The following is a 22,608-nucleotide window of genomic DNA, read 5'->3' on the forward strand; positions in this document are numbered from 1 at the left end:
ACCAATTGGGAAAGGAGACAAGCTTTCACTCAAGCAGTGTCCTATAACTGAGTTCGAGATTCAACAGATGAAGGATAAGCCTTATGCTTCATTGGTAGGCAGCGTGATGCATGCTCAGGTGTGTAGCAGACCAGATTTAGCTTTTGCACTTAGTGTTTTGGGAAGATTTCAACATTTTGGCAGATGATGTGAAGAAAATGTAGTTTGAAAGTCCAAGAGAATCAGTTACAGGAATAACCGTGGAGGCGAAGCTCATGTCAGTGATCATAGCAGAGAGAGGTGGAGAGAGTGAAGATAGAAGAGGAAAGAGCAGTTGAGAAGAGCGCCGAATCAATTCAAAATGGTAGTAAAAAGGGTCTTCGGAATTGGTACAGGGCTCGTTGAGCGGAAGGGGATGAAACTGCTTTTGAGTAATTTGTGGGAAGGCCGTGAAGAAGTGAGACGAACTCTCTCACTCTGCAAATGAGACAGTTGGGTTTGGAGTGATGAAGGTGACACGAACATTATGTGATGCGAGTAACGCTGAAAGCCGAAGGAAAGGCATGAGATGACCCATTCCAGCGCTCAGAAGGAGAGCTACATGAGTGACTCGTAGATCACCGGAATCTGACATTTTAATGGAAGATGACGTTTTGGTAAGGGAAACTGGATTAGTTTTAGAGCAGGGCATATTTGTACTGATGAAGGCTGAGGCAGGTGCACTGAATGTGCTTGTGCTTATGTAAGGACAAGTAGATATCTAAGTTTCCTTGGATGCCAAGAAAGTTCGAACTAGTAAATTAGAGAAGTGACCTACTCGATCTCGATTATTTAAATGTTTTTGCAACAATAGTCAGGTAATTTTAGGTGGTAATCTTAAATTTCCAAATTTTTGCTAAGTGAACATCTTTGTTGGCTCAGATTTTACTTGAAAACATGATGCAATTTTAATAGAAAATAATATCAAAAAATACCCATAGGAGAAGGTTTCTGCGCAAATTGATCTTCAAAGTCAAAAAATGGTAAATTAATTGTAGAAAAAGTGACACCGCCAACATATATAATTGGCCAATTAACTCTGAATTTTAATTTTAGTTGATTACTCTCATGAATGTCTATAATTTGCCAGTTTCTAGTAGTGAATTTGTTGATATGTAGTAATTTCTTTATTATTTGAATTTGGATCTTGAATTGAAATATGTGCATTGAGACGTTTATGTGAATCAAGTCACAAGGAAGGCTAATGTGGCGTCACAACCCCAAAATGTTGCTAAAAATACAAGATCATGGAGAAGATTCATAGTTGTCCATATTAGGAATAAAATTCCAAGGACAAGTATACGAAGTGAGCTAGTGAAATAGAATAAAAAGAAATAAATAATATGTTGTCCACATGACTAAGATGGGGTAGCCAATTGTAAAAGCATATGGAGTAATCAACTAAAATAAAGGTTAATAGCGGGTAATTGCCTAGAAAGTTCAGGAGAAAATTGACAGGTTCATACAAGTTGGAGGAATCGAGAAATACCTTTTTCAAATTTGTGCTGTGTAAGGACAAGATCCAAAAAGATGAAAAATATATATTTTTTGGATGTGGATTATACATGGACACTAGTAAATTAGAAAAGCGAGCTACTTGATCTCGAGTATTTAAATGTTGGATAATGCTAGAGAAACTAAACTTGTAAAATAAATTTTAAAAACTAAAATACTACTTAAGCGTTGATAAACGTGCTCATTCCCGTAATACATCATTTAGTTTGCAAATTTTGTCTTCAAATTTAGTCCTCCTAGCATTACCTTTAAATGTTTTTGCAACAATAGTCAAGTAAAAAAATTTAGTTTTAGGAGGTAATCTTAATTTCCAAAATTTTGTTAAGTAACATCTATACTTGTAGTCTCATATTTTACTTGAAGACGTGATGCAGTTTTAATAGAAAATTTACACGAAGAAAATGTTCTCCGCACAAAATGATCTTAAGTGTCAAAAAGTGTTAAATTAATTGTAGAAATAGATTTATAAACATCTACAAGCACAACACGACTTAACCTTTAATGTCAAAAGATTGTACATTGTGATGTCAAAACAGAAAATCTCCTACAAATCTTAAAGTAGTTGATTGGTGTTGGTAGTATTGAAGTTGAGAATCCAAGGCATATGACTGGTGAAACTGGTATACATGGCCCCAGAGTAACAAGATCCTTATAATGAAAGATGGGATGTCTATAGTCCTGGCATGTGTTTATGGGAAATTTATTGTTATGACATGCGTTACCCAGATGTTGACTTTGCTAATGTATTATTTGAAGTTGTTCGCCAAAATTTACAGGCATAAATCATCAGATGCTAAGTTCTTTAGAAAACATCATGTGTAGGTGCTGAGATGGAGATGCATATAAACGTCCTGAAATGGGCAAGGTGTTCATCATGCATTCATGGAATAAGGAGATCAAATTTGAAATCAAACGCTTATTGTGCATGAAAGATTGAGTTATTCAATTGTTACTTGGGAACTAACTGGAGCTCGTCAAAAGGAAGTTGAGCAGCTTATTAAAACGCATCTACAACTGCCCTCACAACATAACTTCCCGCCATTAAAATTGGTTACTCGCAACTGCCCACTATCATCAACATCTGCAAACTTGCCATGTTTATGCAACTACTTCAGTAACTTCCCTAAAACCACCCAGGCCAATGGTCAAAATGAACTCCTTGATTCCAGCTACCGTACCACAATCCCTACACCTTTCAACATTGGCATGAATTAGTGTAGTTATTGACCATATAAAGATGTAAACTATAAATTTGTATGGCATGGCAACCCTGCGAAGATAACCGGGGAAAAGATGAGAACTTTTCCTTTGTATGACAGAAGAAATGGGGATGGTGATTATTGAGATGCACTTTAGGTTTGTATGGACATTCTTTCTACTCTTACTACTCATTTTGGCTTCACAATGTTCATGAATAAAATCGTCACACCAGCTATGTGACAAATGTATAAGTAATTTTCACATATTGTTTACATGACACTATTTTACGATTAGAAATTATGATTTTCGTTATTTAAAAGGACGATTACATATGACAGCCTGTTCCATAGCCAGACTACAACATATGTATAACCAATTCGAGATTGAAAAGTTACATGAAACTTCAACTTAAGCACATAAATTTCAAGGATACATTAGTTCTTCTGCGTCAAATATTCCAAAACTTGATTGAGCACCTTCTCAGATTTCCCACCGAGGGCAATAGCCTTTTTAGCATCTTCCCCCACCTTCCTAGCCAAACCCCTCAGCTTCTTATCCTCCATCAACTCCACAATCTTCCTCCCTATCTCTTCCCCACCCACCACCCCTCCAACCCCACAACCCCAACTCCTCTCCCATATTTCCAACCCCGCCTTCTCCACCACCTCCGCATTCACGCTCTGATCCCCATGCTGCGGCCAGGCCAGCACCGGCACCCCTTTTCTTGCCGCCTCCATAACCGAGAGGAGACGGTGCAGTTTCGAGAGGAGAGCATGGCTGCCACGCGGAGGAGGGGGTCAAGTGCCCCATTCCGGCACTAGGCAATAGGGCTACGTGAGGAGGAGGAGGAGCCGCGGTGCTTGACATGGTGGTGGAAAAGAAGTAAAGATGCCAGAATAGTAGAGTAACAATGAATCCTTAGATCTATCAGAAAAAAGAAACACTTGTGAGATCTGATCACTTTGATAGCGATGGTCCTATTTAATAGTCTTCATTTGGAAAATTAATAGGTTGTTCGCCATTGCTCAATGGCTCATATGTTTCATCAAACCTTCCCCACAAAATCCAAGGATTTAACCTTGGTTTTGTAACTATAGAGACTTTAGATGGAGAAGTTATTCCACGTTCCCGATTCATTAGTTGATCTGGAGTTCGACCAATTATAATTTGATACCTATTCTCTACCCACTCTTTAAAGAATAAAAAATAAAACATATTGGGATTTGGGGTCCATTAGTCTCTCCTTCCTCTCTTCCTTCTCCGACAAACTGAAAGAAAAAAAGAAGGATTTTGCATTTACATTATTCAAAATTATAACTCAACTATTAATTTTAAATTATACCATCTCCTTCAAAATCATATTCTAGTTGGGCATGAATAGAGAAGAATAAGACGATTGTACCAAATTTATATTTCAATTGGGCGATGAAGACAGGAGTTTCGGGTGGGTGTTCATGGTGGAGGGCATCAAGTGGGTGATCTTGGTGGTGGTTGTGGCGGACGCTTGGATGCAGCCATGACAAATGCTCATTTAATTATCTAGCTAACTGATTTAATGTATATTTTTAACTTATATTTTGTCATTTTGTATTACAGTCTAGTGATATTTCTTTTCATTTGTAAATTAGAATTTTTAAGTTCAATTTTCATAAAAAATGAATTTAAATAATATTGTTTGTTATTAAAAAAAAAAAATTATAGATCTCATTTGATATTACATAAACTTATAACGCACAGGTACTAGTTCATACAATGTCAACATTTAAAATTAAAAAAACAAACTAATTTTATCGACTCTTAGTGTGGTTTCACAGGAAAGAAGTGTCGTTTCAGGTGAATGTAATCGGGTTCTACAAATTACCCAGTGGGCCCCGGAGGTTGCTGAAACCAAGGCCCAAACCGTCGGTACCTCAAATACTTGGTGCCCAACGACGTCGTATCCATGAAGTTCTATCATCGAAACGCTAACCGAAAGGAGAAAAGAAAGCCCCTCACTCTCCGTCATCCGCCACCTTGGCGCCAAATTCACTGCAAAAAAAAATAAAAAAAATGAGCGCCTGCAAAACCCTAGTCCGTACATCTCTCTCTTCAATCACCTCCACCCTTCTAACCAATCGACCCACCGTCTCTCTCCTCCACTCCCCCTCCCTCCGCTTCTCTCCGCTTCCTCCCAGCCAAGGTACTCTCTATCTCTCTCTCTCTCGACACTCATACGCACATTTCTAACTCAATTTTGTGATTTGAATTTGAAATTAGCGCTCAGGCTTGCTCCGTACAATGTTCCTTCGCGGCCGTACGCTTCAATTTCATACGAAGCAGCCGCCGCCGATTTGACAGACGAAGCTCACTCCGCGGACTCAACCCTAGAACCGCCGGAGAACCCGACGCAGGACACCGTGGAGGAGCTTCTGAGGAAGAAAAACGACGGAGCGCGCCTGATGAAAATGGAACGCCGCCACGAGTCCACGCACCAAATCGGCGGTCGGTAGTTCCCGTATCTCGACAAGTTCAGCTGCGGTGAAGGTGCTTTTCTCTACAGCGGTGAGGTGCTTGAAGCGGTGGATCCGTACATAATGGATGTGAGGAAGGAGAAGTTTAGGAAGGTGGTGAAGAATCGGAGCTACGGTGTGTGTCTGGTGGTTGAAGGATTGGGAGACTTCGGCAATGTATCGGCGGCGTTTTGGTCTGCGGATGCGCTCGGGTTTCAGTCGGTTCATGTGGTATCCTGCGACTCCAAAAGGTGCAACGGCATTTGAGGTGAAAAGGGTCTGGTTTTGGGTTAAACTTTCGAAAAAAAACCAGAAAGAAGATTTCTTTTTTTTCTAAATTGTTTGTTGGTATGTGGTTGTTTAGTGAATTGCTAATCAGGGTTGGCTTCGTTTAATTTGTGTTAGTAAGTTTAATTGAAGTTGTTCTGTTCGTAGTTGTCGAATTAACTTTGTTAACCTCAGCTTGATCTTGTTTCAGATATAGAGACAATCGCCATGTCAGTATGGGAGCCGAGAAATGGTTGGACATTGAAATTTGGAACTCGACTGCAGAGTGCTTTGAAGTTCTGAAATCGTGAGGTTATCGAATTGCCACAACGCATTTGGGAACGGAAGCGGTAATTATGCACTTTCTTCTTCTGTATAATTTGTTTGCGTTAAAAAGATTTTCCATAGGTTTAATCTCAAGCATGTATCTGAGTTATTCTTCCATTTTGTTTTTTAATGTGTCTATATAGGACATGAATTGGCGTTGCCCAACTGCGATTGTAGTCGGAAATGAAAATAGGTATTATACGTTTTCCCTATTTAGTGATCATTACATTTTTCGATATCATCCAAGCTGGTTCTTTGTTCGGTTTTAAGCTGATACACTTGTGTGTCTCTGTGACCAATATCAAATTTTCTGATATACTTGCACCTGATGAAGAATTTAGAAATTGAACCAAGAAAAAGTTAATAACATCAAGAAAATTATATCTTAGATATGTTCTTCTTCGATATTAATTTGAACGCAATGTCTAATTTACGGGAATAAGTGATGAGGCCCTGGCTTTGTCAGATTTGCATTGCAGTATTTCAATGAAAGGCATGGTTGACTCTTTCAATGTTTCAGTCAATGTTTCAGTTGCTGCAGGCCTTCTCATGCACCATGCAGTTTGTGATAGAACATCTCGCCTGGTAACGACTATACTGCTATTCTTTCTGTACTGAATAATGCATCCGCTCATTTTATCGTTTTCTTTTTTATTTAGAAATTTACATTCACGACTGTTTAATCATCTTCATTGATTGGATTTTTATAATGGAAAAGGCATTGACAATAAATTACAGGACAATCATAAACCCTACATTGATTGCCGGCTATTGATACTGTTTTGGTGTGCAATTGAACTTCCATTTTGCATTGCATAATGTGAAGCCTGAATCAGTTCTAAACCCTCTTTTCTTCCCTTGTTTTTCTACAATCCTGTGTTGGTCCTGAAGTTGCTGGATTCTTTCTACTATGGGTCAAGACTACAGCAACATTCATGTCAAAGTTTGTATCAGGCACTAGATAATTTGCAACTCAATTTCACTGTATTTTGTGATGTTCTGTTTTTCGCAAAAGGTATGGTAATCGTACAAAGCAGTTGCGTGCTTACTTAAATTTCAAGCATTAGATGTTAATAACTGTGGCCCGTAAATATACAGGGTAGCCATGGGGATCTGACATCTGAAGAGAGCCAAATTCTACTCGTTGAATTCTCTCTGCGGCATAGCAAGAGTTCAATTAGCATTGCACGTGAGTATGTAAAGCGGAAGGCATCTCTGCTCCCATCAAAGATTTGAAAAGACCCTTTTCTGATTTCTGATAGCACGGATGATGTTAAACAAACGTGATCTCCAAATTTCTCATAAGAAAGCAATCAACAAACGGAGCAGAAGATAACAAGAATCCGCTGAAGCCAACCAAGAGGACAAAGTGGCCATGTCCGGTTGAAAGCTTACCTTGATAAACAAGCGTTATTCGGTCTAGAGAAGGCGGCATGAGAGCTTACCTTGGTAAGCAAGCGTTATTCGTGCCAAGAATAGTCTTTTCGTTTTCTGTTCTCTTGATGATTCTTTACTTTCTAGCGATAGATAGGACAGCTTGAATCAATGAAATTAATTTACCTAGTTCTTCTTCTCCGGTTATTTTTAAGGTCGGGTATTTGATAAATTGAGTTGAGCATCGGTCGTTGCTTCCTTTAGTTTTGTATTCACTAGTTGTATTCATTTCATATATATTATCTTGGAGCCAATGAAGCCGGCAACCATCAACTACTTTTTCTTTTACGTAAGAGAAATGCTAAGAAGTGTCTTCTATGGACTTTCTGTCATATCAATAACACAATATGTTATAATGTTAAGACGAGAATTAACGTTAAATTGTAATGTTGCACAATATATTATAATGTTGGCACATGAATTAATATTAAACTCTGAGATGATAAAGAGTTCATAGAGTCTTATTATGAGAGTTTGTTTAGCATTTCTCTTTACGTAAATTTTGGATGAACTAATGAATTAAATATGTTTGATCATGATTAAAAATTGTTTGATCCTAAATCTTTTGATATCATTCAAAATGCTCAAGGATTGAGATATGTAAGAGATATATTAATCGAAAAATGCTAAGATTATCTTTAAAAGAGATACCAAAAGTGCCAAATAAGATAAAAGAAAAAATTTACGCGTATCATCCAAGACGTTTGTTTTGGCAACATAGATCAAATCGTCAAATCCCCTACCATTTGAACTATAGAGTATGGTTCTCTTCTTTCTTTTTTTTTTTTCCTCCCCTTCTATTTGAACGGTCACGATTAAGTCACGTCAACATCTTATATTAATTTTTTTATAAAAAGAGAAAGAGAAAATAGAGAATGTGAGAGGAGGAGATGGGAGAAATTTTTTATTGTGACGGGAACACAAATGGTACATCACGTATTTTTATGTAAGTGGTGGGAAATTTTATTTTTTAAGTTACTAACTTTTTAACATACATATGCCATCATTTGTATAAAGATAAGTATACATCACCTCGTGTGCCGATCATACTAAAAAATCTCTCAGATGAAAAAAAAGAAAAAAGAGAATCCTAATCCTTGAATTATTTAATAAATGCCTCTCACAGTCAACCAATCACATCATGTACGCAATTTGCACAATTTTTTACAATTTTTATAACAGTAGAACTCACAATATATGTTTAAAAAAAAATTGAAGAAATTTAGTATCTACCTTCAAAATTTGACAATTTAAATTTAACATTTCTATTAAGATGCTTTAAGAAGATTTTCTCAAAATTAAAACTTTTTATGGACTCTTTGTCATTTATGTTTTTTATATAATTTATATGTTAATATTATAAAATATGTTACCAAAAGTGCGAGATGTCAGAGAATCACATTTTAAAAGTCTCATTTTTTCACAAAATTTAGTCTGTATATTTAATCTCGATTTCTTAAAAAATGAATTATTGATTTGAGCATCGGTCCGTGCTTCCTTAGTTTTGCATTGACTAGCTGTATTCATACATTATGTATTGTCTTGGAGCCCATGAAGCCAGCAGCCATCGACGACTTTGCTCTGACGTCAATTTTGGATGAACCAATGAATTAAATAGGTTTGATCATGTCACTAGGTAGTCTTAAATTATATTATATAATTAAACACTTCTTTAAAAAGCTGTTCATTTGATTTCCAAACTCCAATCCGATAATCCAATGGCAATGAAAGTCATTCAAGTTTGCAGGGTAGCTCCACAACCTGGCTCGTCGGCGGCCTCGGCCATCCCAACTCAAGGAGAGAAACTTACTTACGATGGAGATGCCGGTGTGTCAGAAACAATATTCCAAGTCAATCACGCACTGCCGGCTCAAGATTACTTGTCTCTTCCTCTAACCTTCATTGACCTCCTATGGCTAAGGTATCCTCCCTTCCATCGCCTTTTCTTCTATGACATATTGCCTTTCTCTTCCCCTGCAGATACCCTACTCTTCTTTCATTCAATAATTATTCCAAAACTCAAAACCTCTCTTTCTCTCACCCTCCAACATTTTCTGCCTCTAGCCGGAAACATCACTTGGCCCGAAAACTCTCCCAAACCCACCCTCAATTATGTCAAAGGCGACACCGTTTCCCTCACAGCAGCCGAATCTGATGCCGATTTCCACCATCTCTCAAGCAATGACTTTAACATTGATGCCAAAGAATACCACCCTCTTGTACCCCAACTGGCGAAATCTCACGAAAAAGCCGCCGTGATGGCTTTCCAAATCACCGTCTTTCCCAACAGCGGCGGCTTTTCCATTGGAATATCCATGCACCATGCAGTTGTTGACGGCAAGACTCTCTTCATGTTTCTGAAATCATGGACCCACATATGCAGACATGTTCATCAATCCGATGACGTTGTTTTGCCCGATCAGCTCAAACCATTTTACGACAGAAGGGGTATGAAAGACCCCATCTTTCTCCAACTGGAAGAGATTTACTTGAACCAGTTTCTGAACATGGACCGACAACAAAATAATCGAAGCTTGATGGTTGCAGCCCGCTATAAATCTCGAATGATATCAGATTCAACTCGAGGCAACTTCGAATTCACAAGCGCAAAGATACAAGCTTTACGGAAATGGGTCATGGGCAGGAAACAACAGGAAGGACTTGATCGATCTGTTCATTTGTCAACATTTTCTCTAACGTGCGCCTACTCATGGATTTGCTTACTAAAAGCAGAGCAAGAAGAGCAAGATGAAGTAAAAGGGGACAAAATAATACCTATGGTAATTAACGTGGACTGCCGGTCGCGCTTAACCCCTCCTTTGCCTGCAAACTATTTTGGAAACTGCGTAATGGCCCGTCTAGCACTTGCAGAAAGAAAAGGACTCCTGGGAGAAGACGGGTTGGTTGTAGCGGTAAATGCGATTAGTGAAGCCATTAAGGGTTTGGATGACGGGAGTCTGATGAATGGCGCGGAGAATCTCGTTTCCAGTTTGTACCCTTCTGATGAACAGATACAGACTAGTAGTGGTGCTGGTCATCAGAGAACATTTACAACCGCTGGATCGCATCGGTTTGACATGTATGATACTGATTTTGGATGGGGAAGGCCAAGGAGCACCGAAGTGGTTCGGATGCATACAGTCGGAACAATGACTTTTGCAGATGGTAAGAACGGCGGCGGAGCTGTTGACATCGGGTTGGTTTTGAAAAAACATCATATGGATGCTTTTGCTTCTCTATTTGCAAAAGGTCTTGAAACCCTATGAAGTTTGAAGTCCCATTTCATATATATTCTGGTCAGCTCAAAAATTGTATGCTTCTTCATGATTAATCTTGTGATGTTTTTGGAGCAGGAAGCTCTATGTTTCTCGGATGAATTGGTATAAATAATGTTGCTAGAAAAAACTTCGGAAGACTTTGCACAAAACCAAGGACAGTGATCTTTACTTCCTTTAGTACTAATACCGCGTTTAGCAAGGCGCGAGTGAAACTTAGTCTCTTAGTCACATTTATTCTTAGTCCTGCCAGCACCAAATATGGCTAGTCTCAGCTAAGACAGTCCCTTTTAAGAAAGCGTAACAAACGGGGCCTTGAACTATTGACGTGAGAACAGCTTGCATTGCGCTTTGCATGCATGCTTGATTCTTGAAACTATGATCTGGGGAAAATTTGCAATGTCTCTCAAACTTAGAAGTCGATTCGGATTTTTCTCTTTGAACATTTAATTAGGTATATATTTTTTTCTTTTGGCAAAAAAATTGGTATATATTGAACTTTGGTAATAGTAGGGAGACTAAATTTGTAGATTAAATTTTATAAACTAAACGACATTCAAATTTAGTCTACCTAGCATTACTCATCGAACTTTCATAGACTTTTAAAACCTATTAATTTGCCAAATTGAAAGTCGAGAAGGAGAATCGGAAGAATGTCATAACCAAAATTTTCTCTATAATTTGATAGCTAATAATCGTTTATATTTGGGGATTTAAACTTGTAATTGTTAGCTTATTTTAGTTACACTCCTTGAAATTCGTTTTTAATTTTATCTTGTCCTTATAATTCAAAAGTTGTCACTTTACTCTCTGAAACTCAAAGATTGCTCCACTTTGCTCTTTAGAACTTGATCTGATTCCATTTTGTCCCATGAAGCTCAAACATTGTCATTTTACTCTATAAAACTCAAAAATTCGCTTCACATCATCTAATGTCACAAATCAATGTTACAAATCAATATCATGGTCTTCATCATGCTTAATCCAAGCCTTTTGGTCGGCAGCTGCTTGCGAGTTATATGACCTACGGGAAGGCCTTCTCTGCTTCCCACCACCGGCCGGCCCTAGCGGCACAGCAATCACATATTTTGGACAATTGAATTATTTCCAACCGATTTTACAAGTCTATTAATTAACGAAAATGAAATTGCACTTTACAACCCTCACCCTATCATGATGAGTAATAGTTTGTCTACTAGAACATATAGTAATCATATGCTAGAAGATTATAGTTACAATAACCTTTCTGGAGAATATCCCCGCTGCCACTTTCCCAACGCTATAAATCTTAATCGTCCTACTAACAACGTCCTAATCAATTAGCATTTCACTAGTTGTAGTTTGTATCGTCGCCTTGGTGCTCTGCGTGCTCAAGTCTTCCGCGTGCTTCTTCGATTCTTGGGACCTAATGAACTCCTGTATCCTTGCCTTTAATTCATTGTCTGGTATCAGCATGTCCGCGGTAAGATGTGATCGGTTGAATGGATCAGACTGCAAATCGCATGCAATAGATAAATTAGCAAGATAGGTGATGCGTTTCATAAAGATTACCCTATAAATTATCACACAAGGATTGATGACGCACGCTATCACTAAGAAGATGCCTTTGAATGACAGGCCGGTCTACCGTGATTCTTGAAGAAGGTAAGATAACTGGATCCTTCATTAAAGTGTACTGCAAGAAAGAAAATACATGTAACATAAGACGGTCCCAACATATCTACTTAGCCACTACACAAAAATGTACCTGAATTGGATCAAGGAATTCATCTGGTATATCCCCAAGAGTAGCTTCAGTGTCCATGGCCTCCGAAGCAGCAACCTTTGCTTTCGCACCTAACTCGATAAACTCTTGTATGATCCTCCCATCTTCACCAATTTTCCTTAGGACATCCGCCGCAGCACTAAACAACTGAAGCAACGTAGAATTGTGTCAGGTAGTGTCCAAGTCAAACATAAAGATAGAAGTTAAAAGTAACGCTTTGACTCATCTGAATTACCTGTTCATTGTACGACCGACCATCCTTTGAGATGGCAGCTGGAAATATATTTTCTGAATCACCCTTTGCCAAATGAACATATATGTATACAATCTTTAAACAAAACAAAAAAAAAAAAAAAAAAAAAAAGAAGTCAGGCTGGGCAGATTTTGATTCAGTCATACAAAAATAACTATATATAAACAGATAATTTCAACTGCATGTCATCCACCAAGCAAAAATCACATTAGTATGCCAACCTGCTTAAGCAATTGCTTTGGACGGAATTCATATTTCTCAGGGTCTTTCAAACTAAGCGATCTTCTTTGAGGGCCTACTAATTGCAACAAAAAGTAATTGAGCATGCTGGCCACCCTTTCAACCTGGACAGAAAATCAAATAACAAAGCTGTTCAGAATATACTAAGAAGATAAACCATGTGGAAACTTTTGGATTTAGCAACCAAACTATCACTTCAGAGCGATAAGCATGCATGTGTGAGAGATTGAAAGAGATGTTTATACCATCTCAGGAAGTAGAAAAGGAGCTGTAATCTGTTCTGTAGTAAATGCCAGCATACTAACGTCTTCATTTGCTAATTTCATATCTATTCGGATAATCTGCAAGTACCAAGCATTCATTTGGTTAGGTACTAACTTCCAAACAAACACTATTAACGGGTTTTGTTTGAGTGGGGGGAAGATGAAACAGACATTCTCTTGAGAATGGAATAGGCGGGTTCTCTCCTCCCTTTCTTGAGCAGGTCTGCGCTCCCATTCTGCAGTGTTTGACATCTCAGCTTCCAGTTCTTTGAGTTCAAGAATTTTGTTAAGACTTTCATCCAGAAGATAGATGCTATCATTGATCAAAAAGTTTAAGAAATTCAAGTAAACACCCTTCTCCTCTTCCTTAGCAATCTGGAGCAATATAAATGTTATTGCAGTCAAGGGCACATGCCATAAAGAAACCAGAGTGCAGAATTTACAGAACTTAGAATCACCACAGAAAGTTCAACCGTATTTCCATTAAAGTACTGTACCTGTTTCCAAGCATTTCGATGACTAGGGACATGCCACAGATATTCAAGAAGTTCAGCAATGTTGTGACGAATATTAAACTTGTCATAGAACTGCACAATTGGAAAACAAACACGCCAATTTAAAAAAAAACAAAGAAATTGAGAATGCAAAATATAGTTAGATGAATGTCCTTCGATATCACACACACATGTTCATAAGAGCACCCACCTGTGTGTGAGAGCCAGTGAACTCGATGTCAACATATAGCTTCAAGAGATTCCTCACAAGATACTCAAGAGATAGTTGGTGCCCTTCAAATAGGGTCGCTGTAGCAGATGATCCACTGCAGATGCAATGCAAAATCTTATAAATTCCCAATTTTCATCATCAAATCAAAGGATGTAATATAAAATGGCGAAGTTAAACCACCTTCTACGGGGCATCCAGCAGTTTAGGACTTCAACCATCTTTGCCCTTAGATAAGGGTTCCTAATATATTCTGGACTTGCCATAAACATTATAATGAAGTTCATAAAATCATCCTGCAAAGCAAAAGTACAAAATTAATAACACATGAAGATAAGACTACAGGAAGTATGAAGAGAATAATTTATGATAAAAGTCATTTAATAAAAATTCTACCAACAAAACCCCATCCAAGGCTTTTGGAATCCGGGAAGCAAATATAAGCAACTCCATGGCATCTTCCACAAAATGCTCCGGCATAGAAGCAAACTCCGTAGGGCAAGTTGATGGCAGAGGCATTTTAAATCCACCAACCAAGCGAACTAGCCACACCACCATCAAACGGTAGAAAGTAAGAGCACTCTGTATAAGTGTCGGATCCTGAAGGAAAAGAAAAAAACAAATATAAGGACCAGTAGTGGCTCCAAACAAGAACCCCATTGAAGAAAGAACGGTTAAAAATATCTAACCATAGAATAGGCATAGACAGACTTCCTACAAAGTTGATGCAAATGCCAGAGACTAGAATGGCCACCTAACAAATCATTCAGCTTCAATATGACTAGCAACTTAGTTCGACCCTCGACAACCATACGAAAATAGATACAAGCTCAAGTCTAATAGGTTATGATACCAACCTCGTAAGAGCTATTCAAAAGTATACATGACCCAACTAAGTGCAAATAACCACACAAGCTCGTGCACACACACAGTTCGGACATACCCTTAATATCTGAGCTTCGTAACAAAGCTTTTCCTGCGAATACGACTCTATTTCCTTCTCAAGGCGAGCTATATCCATCTCCAATTGTGGAGAAGATGTCTGGCCTTGCATGGCTTTAAGTGTGGAAAGAGTATCTTCAGACCTTGAAATGTCCTGGATTGAGTATTTTCCATATATAAATGTTCCACACTTCAATTACAGATAACAATTTACACAGTTCATGAAGTATATGAAAATCTTAAATCATAAAAATAACATGCATGTGGTATTTGATGTCTTCCAATAAAGGATACCTCAGTTACCTGTACTAAATGTTTAAAGTCAGAAAATGCTTTCAGCAACCCCAGATTGAGCACCCTTGCAGTCATGAAGAAGCATTCACAAATAAATGAATATTTAGCTCTTTCACTGCTTGGCTTCACGTTGACACTATTACTGGAACTGGTGGCTTCTTGAGATTGTAAAAGGCGATTTTCACCATCATTACTCCCCATATTAGCTTTATTAATCCATTCAGTTACTTCTTCAGATGATGCATGTAAAGCAGTCAAACCTCTAATGTAGGTCGAGAAACAATGGTTAGCATGCAGAACTCAAGAAGGAAAACTTATGTCTACTGATAAAAAAATCCTCACCTTAACTCCAAACGGTTACTGTAAAATACATATTTTGGATCAATTTTGTCCCTTTTTGTTAAATTTGCATCCAAAAACGGTTCACAAAGCCGAAGCATGACAGCACTGAGATTGACAAACATGCCTGAACTTGCACATGAAAGAGGATCCACCTATGACCATAGTACCAAATCACTGGATGTTCATAACATAAGAATCCAAAGATTCCTTACTAAAAAGTTGATACCAGTTATCAATATAAAAAAGGTTTCAATTAAGATTAAACTCAATAATTGTTTGTCCAACAGTTTTGCTGGCCAAGATTACAATCTTGTCACAAAATAACATCACTGTTGGTATCTGATCAGAGACAATACCTGAATATGGGCCCTTGATGAGTTTTTGTTGATCACCTCTGCAAGATACTCAAGAACATTCTCACGAGTGGTAGCATTTTTCAGTAGTAAGAGAAGAACTTCAGTAAGGCCATCGTATAAGTTACTCATGACTGTCTTAATTGTGGCAAATGAAGATAGCAGATCAGCAGGTCTACGAGTTGAAGCGTCAGAAAAGCACTGTTGCCTGGTGTTGTCGTTCAAGAGAGAAACAATGCATTAATAAGAGGCCCCTTTTTCCTTCTAAACATTAAAGAGAAAAAGAAAGTGGACTGCTAACCCAAAAAGAAAGAGAGCACAGAATGCAATGAGAAAACAATGTGCACATTTATCTACCAGTTTCATGCATGGTTCAGTTTTTTTTAGTCGACTCAAGAATTATAAGTTTCCAAAGTTTGAGAAGGGGATATGGTAACCAAGCAAATTGACTCCTGTACTTTTTTGTTTCTCTCTCCAAAAGGAGAAAGGTAAGTTTAACCAAGCCAAACAGATACGCATTTCTGTTAAGTGTCGCTTCAATCTTCAAGAGTCTAGAAACCAAAAACAACACCGCATTCAAAAATTTATTCTATACTTTTCTATATCAACATGTCAGTACCACAAACCAAAGGAAATAACATAACAACAAGAACATGTCAACACCAAATGCAAATAATAGCAACACGAGAAGTAGAAGCATCATTGGCAAACAACAAACACAAAATAATTCACTCACCCAACATCAGGCTGGCTCTTGAAAATAGGATGATCAGGCAGAGCACTGACATGAAAAAAAGGACCCAAAATGCTAGTCCTCTCAATAACACGCCCATTCAAGTACACCCCTTTCGGAATCCACCACGGGTGATTCACAAGTGACCTTGCACCAACCGGAAACTTAACCAACAAATACAGAGCCCTCAATGGCTGCTGGAAGTTTCCGAGGGCCGAAACCTTAAGCACAATCTCCCTAAGCTCCTCGTACAACCCCTTCAAAATTGGGTCCAAGCTATCCAAATCGGAGTCAGTGAAGAACTCCTCCAAAAACCCAGGTGGGCACTGAATTCCCCCACTACTCCCACTTCCTCCGAACCCATCAACCGAACCGCCGCCCTCTGAAAAAATCAATGGCAATAAAGGCGACGCATTCGACTTAGTCGAATCGAAATTCGGGTTGGGGAACGATTCGGGATTTCCCAAATGAATCCTACAATACGAAACCGAAAGCTTCTTCGCTTGCCTAACCACAGATTCCAATTCCGACTTCAAGTTCTTATCTTTCATGGAAGCAATTTTCTTACCCTCGTCGTAGGCCCGTTTGTAGCACCCGATCAGATACTGGAACGGGGGTTCAGCACCGGGGAAGCTGCCAGAGAGCCGATCGATTAGAACCGATTCCATGAGGTCGCGAGTGAGCCTCAACTCTTTCCCCTCGCTGAGAATCTCTGCCGCAGTCATCTCCAAGTAAACAATTCGGGAATCGGAGTCCGATGAACCGGTCAGCGATACAAGAAAGATTTTGCGGAGGACTATGTCCTCCAGCTCCTCCCGGGACCGCTGGGGTTTCGGGGTCGCCATGGATGGAATCTGGGCTCTCAGTGATGAGAATTTCCGCAGAAACAACGACGCAGAGGTTCGTTGATGGTCTGTGAGACTGAGTAGAACAATACAGGAGAAGGACCTGGAGAAAACGTAGGAAATAGGAAATAGCTCCCAAAACGGGTTCCGGTTCACTTCCGGTCCGGCCCGGTTTTCTTTTTCTTTCCTTTCCTAGCACATTTAGATCCCGATTCGGCCTTGATCCAAATCAAAATCCATTTACGAGAAGATCAAGGAATTTGGATTCTATTCAGATTTTTGAATCCAACTTTCCAACTCATATTCGATAAGAATTGGATTAGTAACTACTAATGAAGATTAACGATTACTAGAATAATCGTTACTACTTTTTTTTTTTAGTTTATTATTATTAATAGAAGGAGAGAGTTTCGATTTCAGAAATGCATGACTGAAACTTAATATCCTATCCATTAGAATATTTGACCACATGCGTAATGGTACATACTATACTGTCACAAGAAGGTAGAGTCTTTTAAAGTGGCTTTCTCCTTGAATGAAAAATCTACTGACATTTAATGAATGGATTCGTTTTGCAATTACCAAGGGAGTTGAAGTGCTTGATCTTCAATTTATCAAGAACATATGGCCGCTATGTTTTCCCAACTGGTTACCTTCAGACTTGATATATCAACACAAGCATTTTTTTACTTTCTTAAAAAGAGGGACAATTAGTGGTAAACTATGGTTTTCCACTCATTTCGGAGGCTGGGAAGCCTCACAATGGCGGCCTCCTTCTGATTTCGACAGATTCAAGCAGCTAAAAACTGTGCATCTAAAAAATGTTTTCTTCGACAAAATTCGACAAAACTCGAGCGGCACATTTGTCGTCTGTTTTTGTGTCCCTTGAAAGCTTGACCTTAGCGATTTGCAGGGATCTGATTGTTGTAGGTCCATTGCTTCGACTAAATAGTTAAGATTCAAGGCTTCCAAGGGAATGCATACGAGAGAGAGTTTGCCATTTGCATTATCAAACATTCAACAATGCTCGAGTTGATGGTCAGCAACCCATTCGGTAAAATCTATTGGGGCGGAGGAGAGTGGATGGAGGCCATAGTGGTCGAAGCAGTGCACCACCATAATCGTCGTTTGGATCCATCTTGGGAAGAAAACTGCAGGGCATTCGTCGAGGAAAAGCTGAAGGATGTGAAGACTAACGCTCAAGTCATAATTCTCTAACGATCGTATTTAGCAAGTGCATTATAGCACCATACTTAAAAGTTTTCATGTCTATGCTGTCCATTTTTTTTGTTCTTTTCCGGGAGGTGGCTATGCAGTACAAAATAATCGCATTGAATCAACAAAATTTCAAGGTAAATAATACCTCAACATCCGTAAAACGCTCCGGACCATACCATGATACAAAACTTGTTTTTGCATAGCTCCACTGCTTTCTGCCAATGAAAAATTAGATGGCAAAAATGCAGGAGGAACGTGATTTTGTGTGTGCATATATACATACATGCATACATACTGTTAAAGTTGCAAAACTGCAGGGTTTATCATGTCGATCAATTTGTGTCGAGAAAATTAGAGTCGAAATTCATTCGAATAGGAGTCATAAACCGCCGGTTTAATCTCCTTAAACAATTCCCGGTATGACTTTACAGCAATTCACGATGATCAGATATTGGAGTTGTGAATGAGGGTCTTGCATTTGCAGGACCAAATAGTAGCTCTAAGCAGAAGGCAGGGCCGCATACTGATCCTCCTTTTTTTCCAACTTTATCCAAATCTTGAACAGTGAGCTGCAACCATTCAAAACACCAACAGATCAACATGAATCAGATTTTTAACTGTGCATGCGGGAGCTTGTTTGGATGTGCTTTTAGAATGGCTATAATCATCCCTGACAAAGTTTAGCAAAAAAAGTTAAGTGTTTATGGGTTGTAAAAGCGCTCTGAAGCATTAATGCTCAAAAGAACAAAATTGACCCATAATCACTTTCAGCAAAAATTTTTAAAAAAATTTCAAAGTACTTCCTGAAAATGCATTTGTAAGCACTTTTTCAAGAAGTCGTTGAGCAATGCTTCTCCCAGGAAGTACTACATGTGCTTCCGAAACCCGTAAGCACTCTTAAACTTTGTCTGCCATACATCACTAAATGCCCTTCTGGTTGTTTGGAAACGATTTTGACCTCTCTAGAAGTAATCCCAAACAAGGCCTAAATTTTCTCCGGGCTCATAAGTGCTTTGTAAAGAAGCTTTTTCAGTGAACCGTTGATAAAGTGCTGAAAAGAGAAAGTAGGTCAGGACCTGTAGCAAGCTGTTCCTGATGAAAGCTGTGTTGAAGCAAGCATAGAAGAGGCGACTTCCATACATTTTTTGATAGAATATGACTCGCACATCTCCAGTTATCCGCACAGGCATGTCGAAGTAATATTCAAGACAGGCCTTCTGGTAAAGTACGGAGCTTTCTGTATCCATTTGGACTACAACATGAGGCTCATCCGATTCTGCTTTCTTGTCTTCCTCTTCGCCTTCAACGAATGAGACATAGTATCGTGGACTACTAGTCCTCTGACATCCTTTGTGGATTTGTCTGCAGGAACTCCTAGAAACTTCTAGTGATGGACGATAAAGCTGGCCGGAAATCTGTTAAGACAAAGTTCAAAAAATTCTTATTAGTTGGCTTAAAAGCATATTGTAATTGATCAATGTTCTATCCTATCAGAATGTACAAAAAGGGCATACCTCTTGCAACTCTGAGACCACAAAAAAGATTTTTTCAATGTTAATCGTGTCATAAAATCGGATTCGTCTCAATTCTCTGCTACATTGCTGAGGCAAGTTCACATCGGGAGGCACATCTTCAACTCCGCGAGGAAAAGAGAGACAGTTCGACCAGTATTCTACATAACGGCGTTGGCTTGGTATTGAGACCTGTTTAGATCAGATACACAACGTGCTTCTTAGTGTAAGCTTTTTTCAAGCCCTTCTTAAAAGAGTTTTTAAATGACTTAGAATCGAAATTGAAAGCAATACATAATCTCAAATTTTTGTTCATACAGATTATGTTATATACCAACATTCTACTGGAAATTATTTGTATTATAACTAATGTGACTTACTCCTTCATTATTGACGGTCCGCCTTTGAGCATACAAGTGAAGAGCTTCCTCTGCTGGCATCCCACAGTAGACTAGGTAAGCACATAGCATTAAGCCCGTGCGACCTTTGCCTGCCTGCATCAAAATAGCAGCGATCAAAGAACACGAACATTATAATACATCCTCACTGGTGTAAATTTAGCTTAATCAGTGTGTTATAAATATTTGGATTCAGATAATTAAGCAAACAACAATATTTGCTTAAGAAATTATATTTGTAGCAGCTAGCTTGCTATTTATGACTACCATGCAGTGTATAACGGCAATGTTTTCCGGATCCTGTGATAGCCATGAATCCACACTTTCACAGAAGAGCTTGATCATTTCTAGATGTGGAACATGATTGTCATCAAAAGGAAACCTCTCCACACGACCATGAAAATGAGACGGGTCATAATTTTCTTCGATGCAAAGGTTGTAGATCTGAAAAAGTACCACCTTATTAGCGAAAAAATGCATATATAAAAAGGAAACCAAAATTAGAGGAAAAATTTGAGAAGGAACTAATTGGATTAAGGAGCTGCAGTACCTTGTAATGATCTTGATGTCTCATATCAAGCACAGACTTGACCTGCCAAAGAGGATTACGATACATTGCCCTCATTCGTTCAGCAGGGAATGACATTGCCAAAATGCGATCCGTGATGTAAGTCATGTCGAGATCATAGCCAGCAACAAGCATTCGCCTCCGCTGCTTTGACACCAAGTTACGGATGTAAAAGCTTTTACTCAGACAATTGATCAGTTTGTGTTGTAGGGTTAAGCTTTCAAACTTCCCTGCAGGCACTTGCCTTGAGAACTTCAACCCCATCTTTTGGCTGATCTAATTGTGAATACTATGGTACCTAACCCAAGAAAACACCATTCATCAACAACCACTAAACAAAATTAATGATAAATATATCAAAAAGTATGCTTAAACACAAGTTATTCGTGTCATATTTATTCACCACCTTTCTAATACATGTGACTCACGGGGACGACCTCCTTTATCTGCAATGTGATAAAAGAATGACCTACATAAATAGCATTTTTGGAGAAAAAATGCACCTGCAGAGCTGAACATGAAGTTAATTTGTGATGAATTGCGTGAAAGGAACTTGACGTGTTGAAGCAAATTCTAGGGCAAAAAAAAAAAGCCCAAATTGAAAAGGTTTGGGGAAGAAACCCTAGAATGAGCTTTGGTAAATGAAAAAAAAAAATGTGGGCGGTTAGGGTGGCCGGGAGGTCATGACGAGGATGACCTCCATTTTTCGTTGGTTGGGAGAGAGAAGAAAAGAGAGAGCTGATTGGGGTTGGGAAGCTAAGCCAAATTTGGAGGAGGGGACAACAATCTGTGCCCTAATTTGGACGAAAATTGTTGTGGCAAGAAATTAAAAAATGGGAGCAAAATTGGGCGAGAACTTAGGGTATTTTTCTGCCTTGGGACAGAAGGAAGCTTTTTTAATTAATTAGGAATGGCTGAGCTGATCAACCCTAATATTATCAACCAAAAATGCAATGTCCCTTGTAGCCTTCACCAAGTCTCATTTTACCCTCTACACTCTAATGTGTCTCACTTTACCCCTCGTGCTCTTGTTTCGTGACCTAGTTTGCATCATCCCGTTAAAGTTGTTAACAAAACTGTTAAGTAGCTAACGTTGCATGGGCATTCTTATTGGAAATTTTCCTCTCAAGAAAAATTAAAAAGTAATTAAGCCACACTTCTCTAGCCTCTCCTCCCTTTGATCTCCATCATCATCGTTTCATCTTCCTCTGCTTTTCTTTGCATCTAGTTTTATTGGATCACAATACCCACAATCAAAACAAATACTAGAGGCTAAACCAAATATGAAGATAAAGCATCCCCAAAAACCCTAAATCGACAAGGCTGGCATTTTTGAACTCTTCTCCTTTAGCATTTATTTAGTCTTTTGAACTCCAACTACACACAGAACCATATCAATTATAATCAGCTAATGCGAAACACAAAAAGAACTCCATATATGAGTCCCAATGCTTTTTTTCAAACGCCAAATTTATATACATATACACACATACACACATACATACATACATACATATATATATACACACACAACGATTTCCTTATTTAAAGGTAGAGTTTTGGGTGTGAACATGAAATTGATATCCTTTTTCTTTCTTTTTACTTATTGATAAGAAGAACAGAAGACAAAACGAT

General features: G+C 38.6%; 3 protein-coding genes and 1 pseudogene across 3 annotated transcripts; 2 read left to right on the forward strand and 2 right to left on the reverse strand.

Moving 5' to 3' along the window:
• Positions 1-4,573: 4,573 nt before the first annotated feature.
• LOC103951079 lies at positions 4,574-7,052 on the forward strand (annotated as a pseudogene).
• A 1,489-nt stretch (positions 7,053-8,541) lies between these two features.
• Positions 8,542-10,623, forward strand: LOC103951012 (phenolic glucoside malonyltransferase 2). The gene has a single exon (XM_009362293.3). The coding sequence runs from the start codon at positions 8,969-8,971 to the stop codon at positions 10,514-10,516; it is 1,548 nt and encodes a 515-aa protein (XP_009360568.1). The 5' UTR covers positions 8,542-8,968; the 3' UTR covers positions 10,517-10,623.
• A 1,003-nt stretch (positions 10,624-11,626) lies between these two features.
• Positions 11,627-17,380, reverse strand: LOC103951013 (probable ubiquitin conjugation factor E4). Its single transcript, XM_009362294.3, has 16 exons — positions 16,437-17,380; positions 15,704-15,908; positions 15,348-15,499; positions 15,015-15,267; positions 14,713-14,865; positions 14,166-14,369; positions 13,953-14,065; positions 13,752-13,866; positions 13,544-13,633; positions 13,218-13,421; positions 13,029-13,124; positions 12,765-12,887; positions 12,526-12,618; positions 12,273-12,437; positions 12,111-12,200; positions 11,627-12,016 (listed from the first exon to the last, which is right to left on the reverse strand). Exons 1-16 carry the CDS (start codon positions 17,276-17,278, stop codon positions 11,837-11,839), a joined length of 3,078 nt encoding a protein of 1,025 aa, XP_009360569.3. The 5' UTR covers positions 17,279-17,380; the 3' UTR covers positions 11,627-11,836.
• A 1,267-nt stretch (positions 17,381-18,647) lies between these two features.
• On the reverse strand, positions 18,648-21,261 carry LOC103951011 (phosphatidylinositol 3,4,5-trisphosphate 3-phosphatase and protein-tyrosine-phosphatase PTEN1-like). The gene is made up of 6 exons (XM_048578665.1): positions 20,956-21,261; positions 20,673-20,849; positions 20,388-20,501; positions 20,011-20,199; positions 19,573-19,911; positions 18,648-19,065 (listed from the first exon to the last, which is right to left on the reverse strand). Exons 1-6 carry the CDS (start codon positions 21,235-21,237, stop codon positions 18,922-18,924), a joined length of 1,245 nt encoding a protein of 414 aa, XP_048434622.1. The 5' UTR covers positions 21,238-21,261; the 3' UTR covers positions 18,648-18,921.
• Between the last annotated feature and the right edge of the window lie 1,347 nt (positions 21,262-22,608).

This window comes from the organism of the source record quoted next, unplaced genomic scaffold (genome assembly GCF_019419815.1).
Source record: "Pyrus x bretschneideri cultivar Hongxiangsu unplaced genomic scaffold, Pyrus_bretschneideri_v1 Contig13, whole genome shotgun sequence".
Lineage (NCBI taxonomy): Eukaryota > Viridiplantae > Streptophyta > Magnoliopsida > Rosales > Rosaceae > Pyrus > Pyrus x bretschneideri.

What these genes read in the sequence shown, in the direction of transcription:
- LOC103951012 (XM_009362293.3), top strand. Translation starts at nt 8,969, where the DNA reads ATGGCAATGAAAGTCATTCAAGTTTGCAGGGTAGCTCCACAACCTGGC.
- LOC103951013 (XM_009362294.3), bottom strand. Translation starts at nt 17,278, where the DNA reads ATGGCGACCCCGAAACCCCAGCGGTCCCGGGAGGAGCTGGAGGACATA. An exon ending in ATCGAAATGCTTGGAAACAG is followed by an intron (nt 13,422 to 13,543) that starts GTACAGTACTTT and finishes ATATTGCTCCAG; the next exon opens with ATTGCTAAGGAAGAGGAGAA. An exon ending in GGCATCTTCTTAGTGATAGC is followed by an intron (nt 12,017 to 12,110) that starts GTGCGTCATCAA and finishes TGCGATTTGCAG; the next exon opens with TCTGATCCATTCAACCGATC.
- LOC103951011 (XM_048578665.1), bottom strand. Translation starts at nt 21,237, where the DNA reads ATGGGGTTGAAGTTCTCAAGGCAAGTGCCTGCAGGGAAGTTTGAAAGC. An exon ending in GACATCAAGATCATTACAAG is followed by an intron (nt 20,850 to 20,955) that starts GTACTGCAGCTC and finishes GTACTTTTTCAG; the next exon opens with ATCTACAACCTTTGCATCGA. An exon ending in GGACCGTCAATAATGAAGGA is followed by an intron (nt 20,200 to 20,387) that starts GTAAGTCACATT and finishes TGATCTAAACAG; the next exon opens with GTCTCAATACCAAGCCAACG.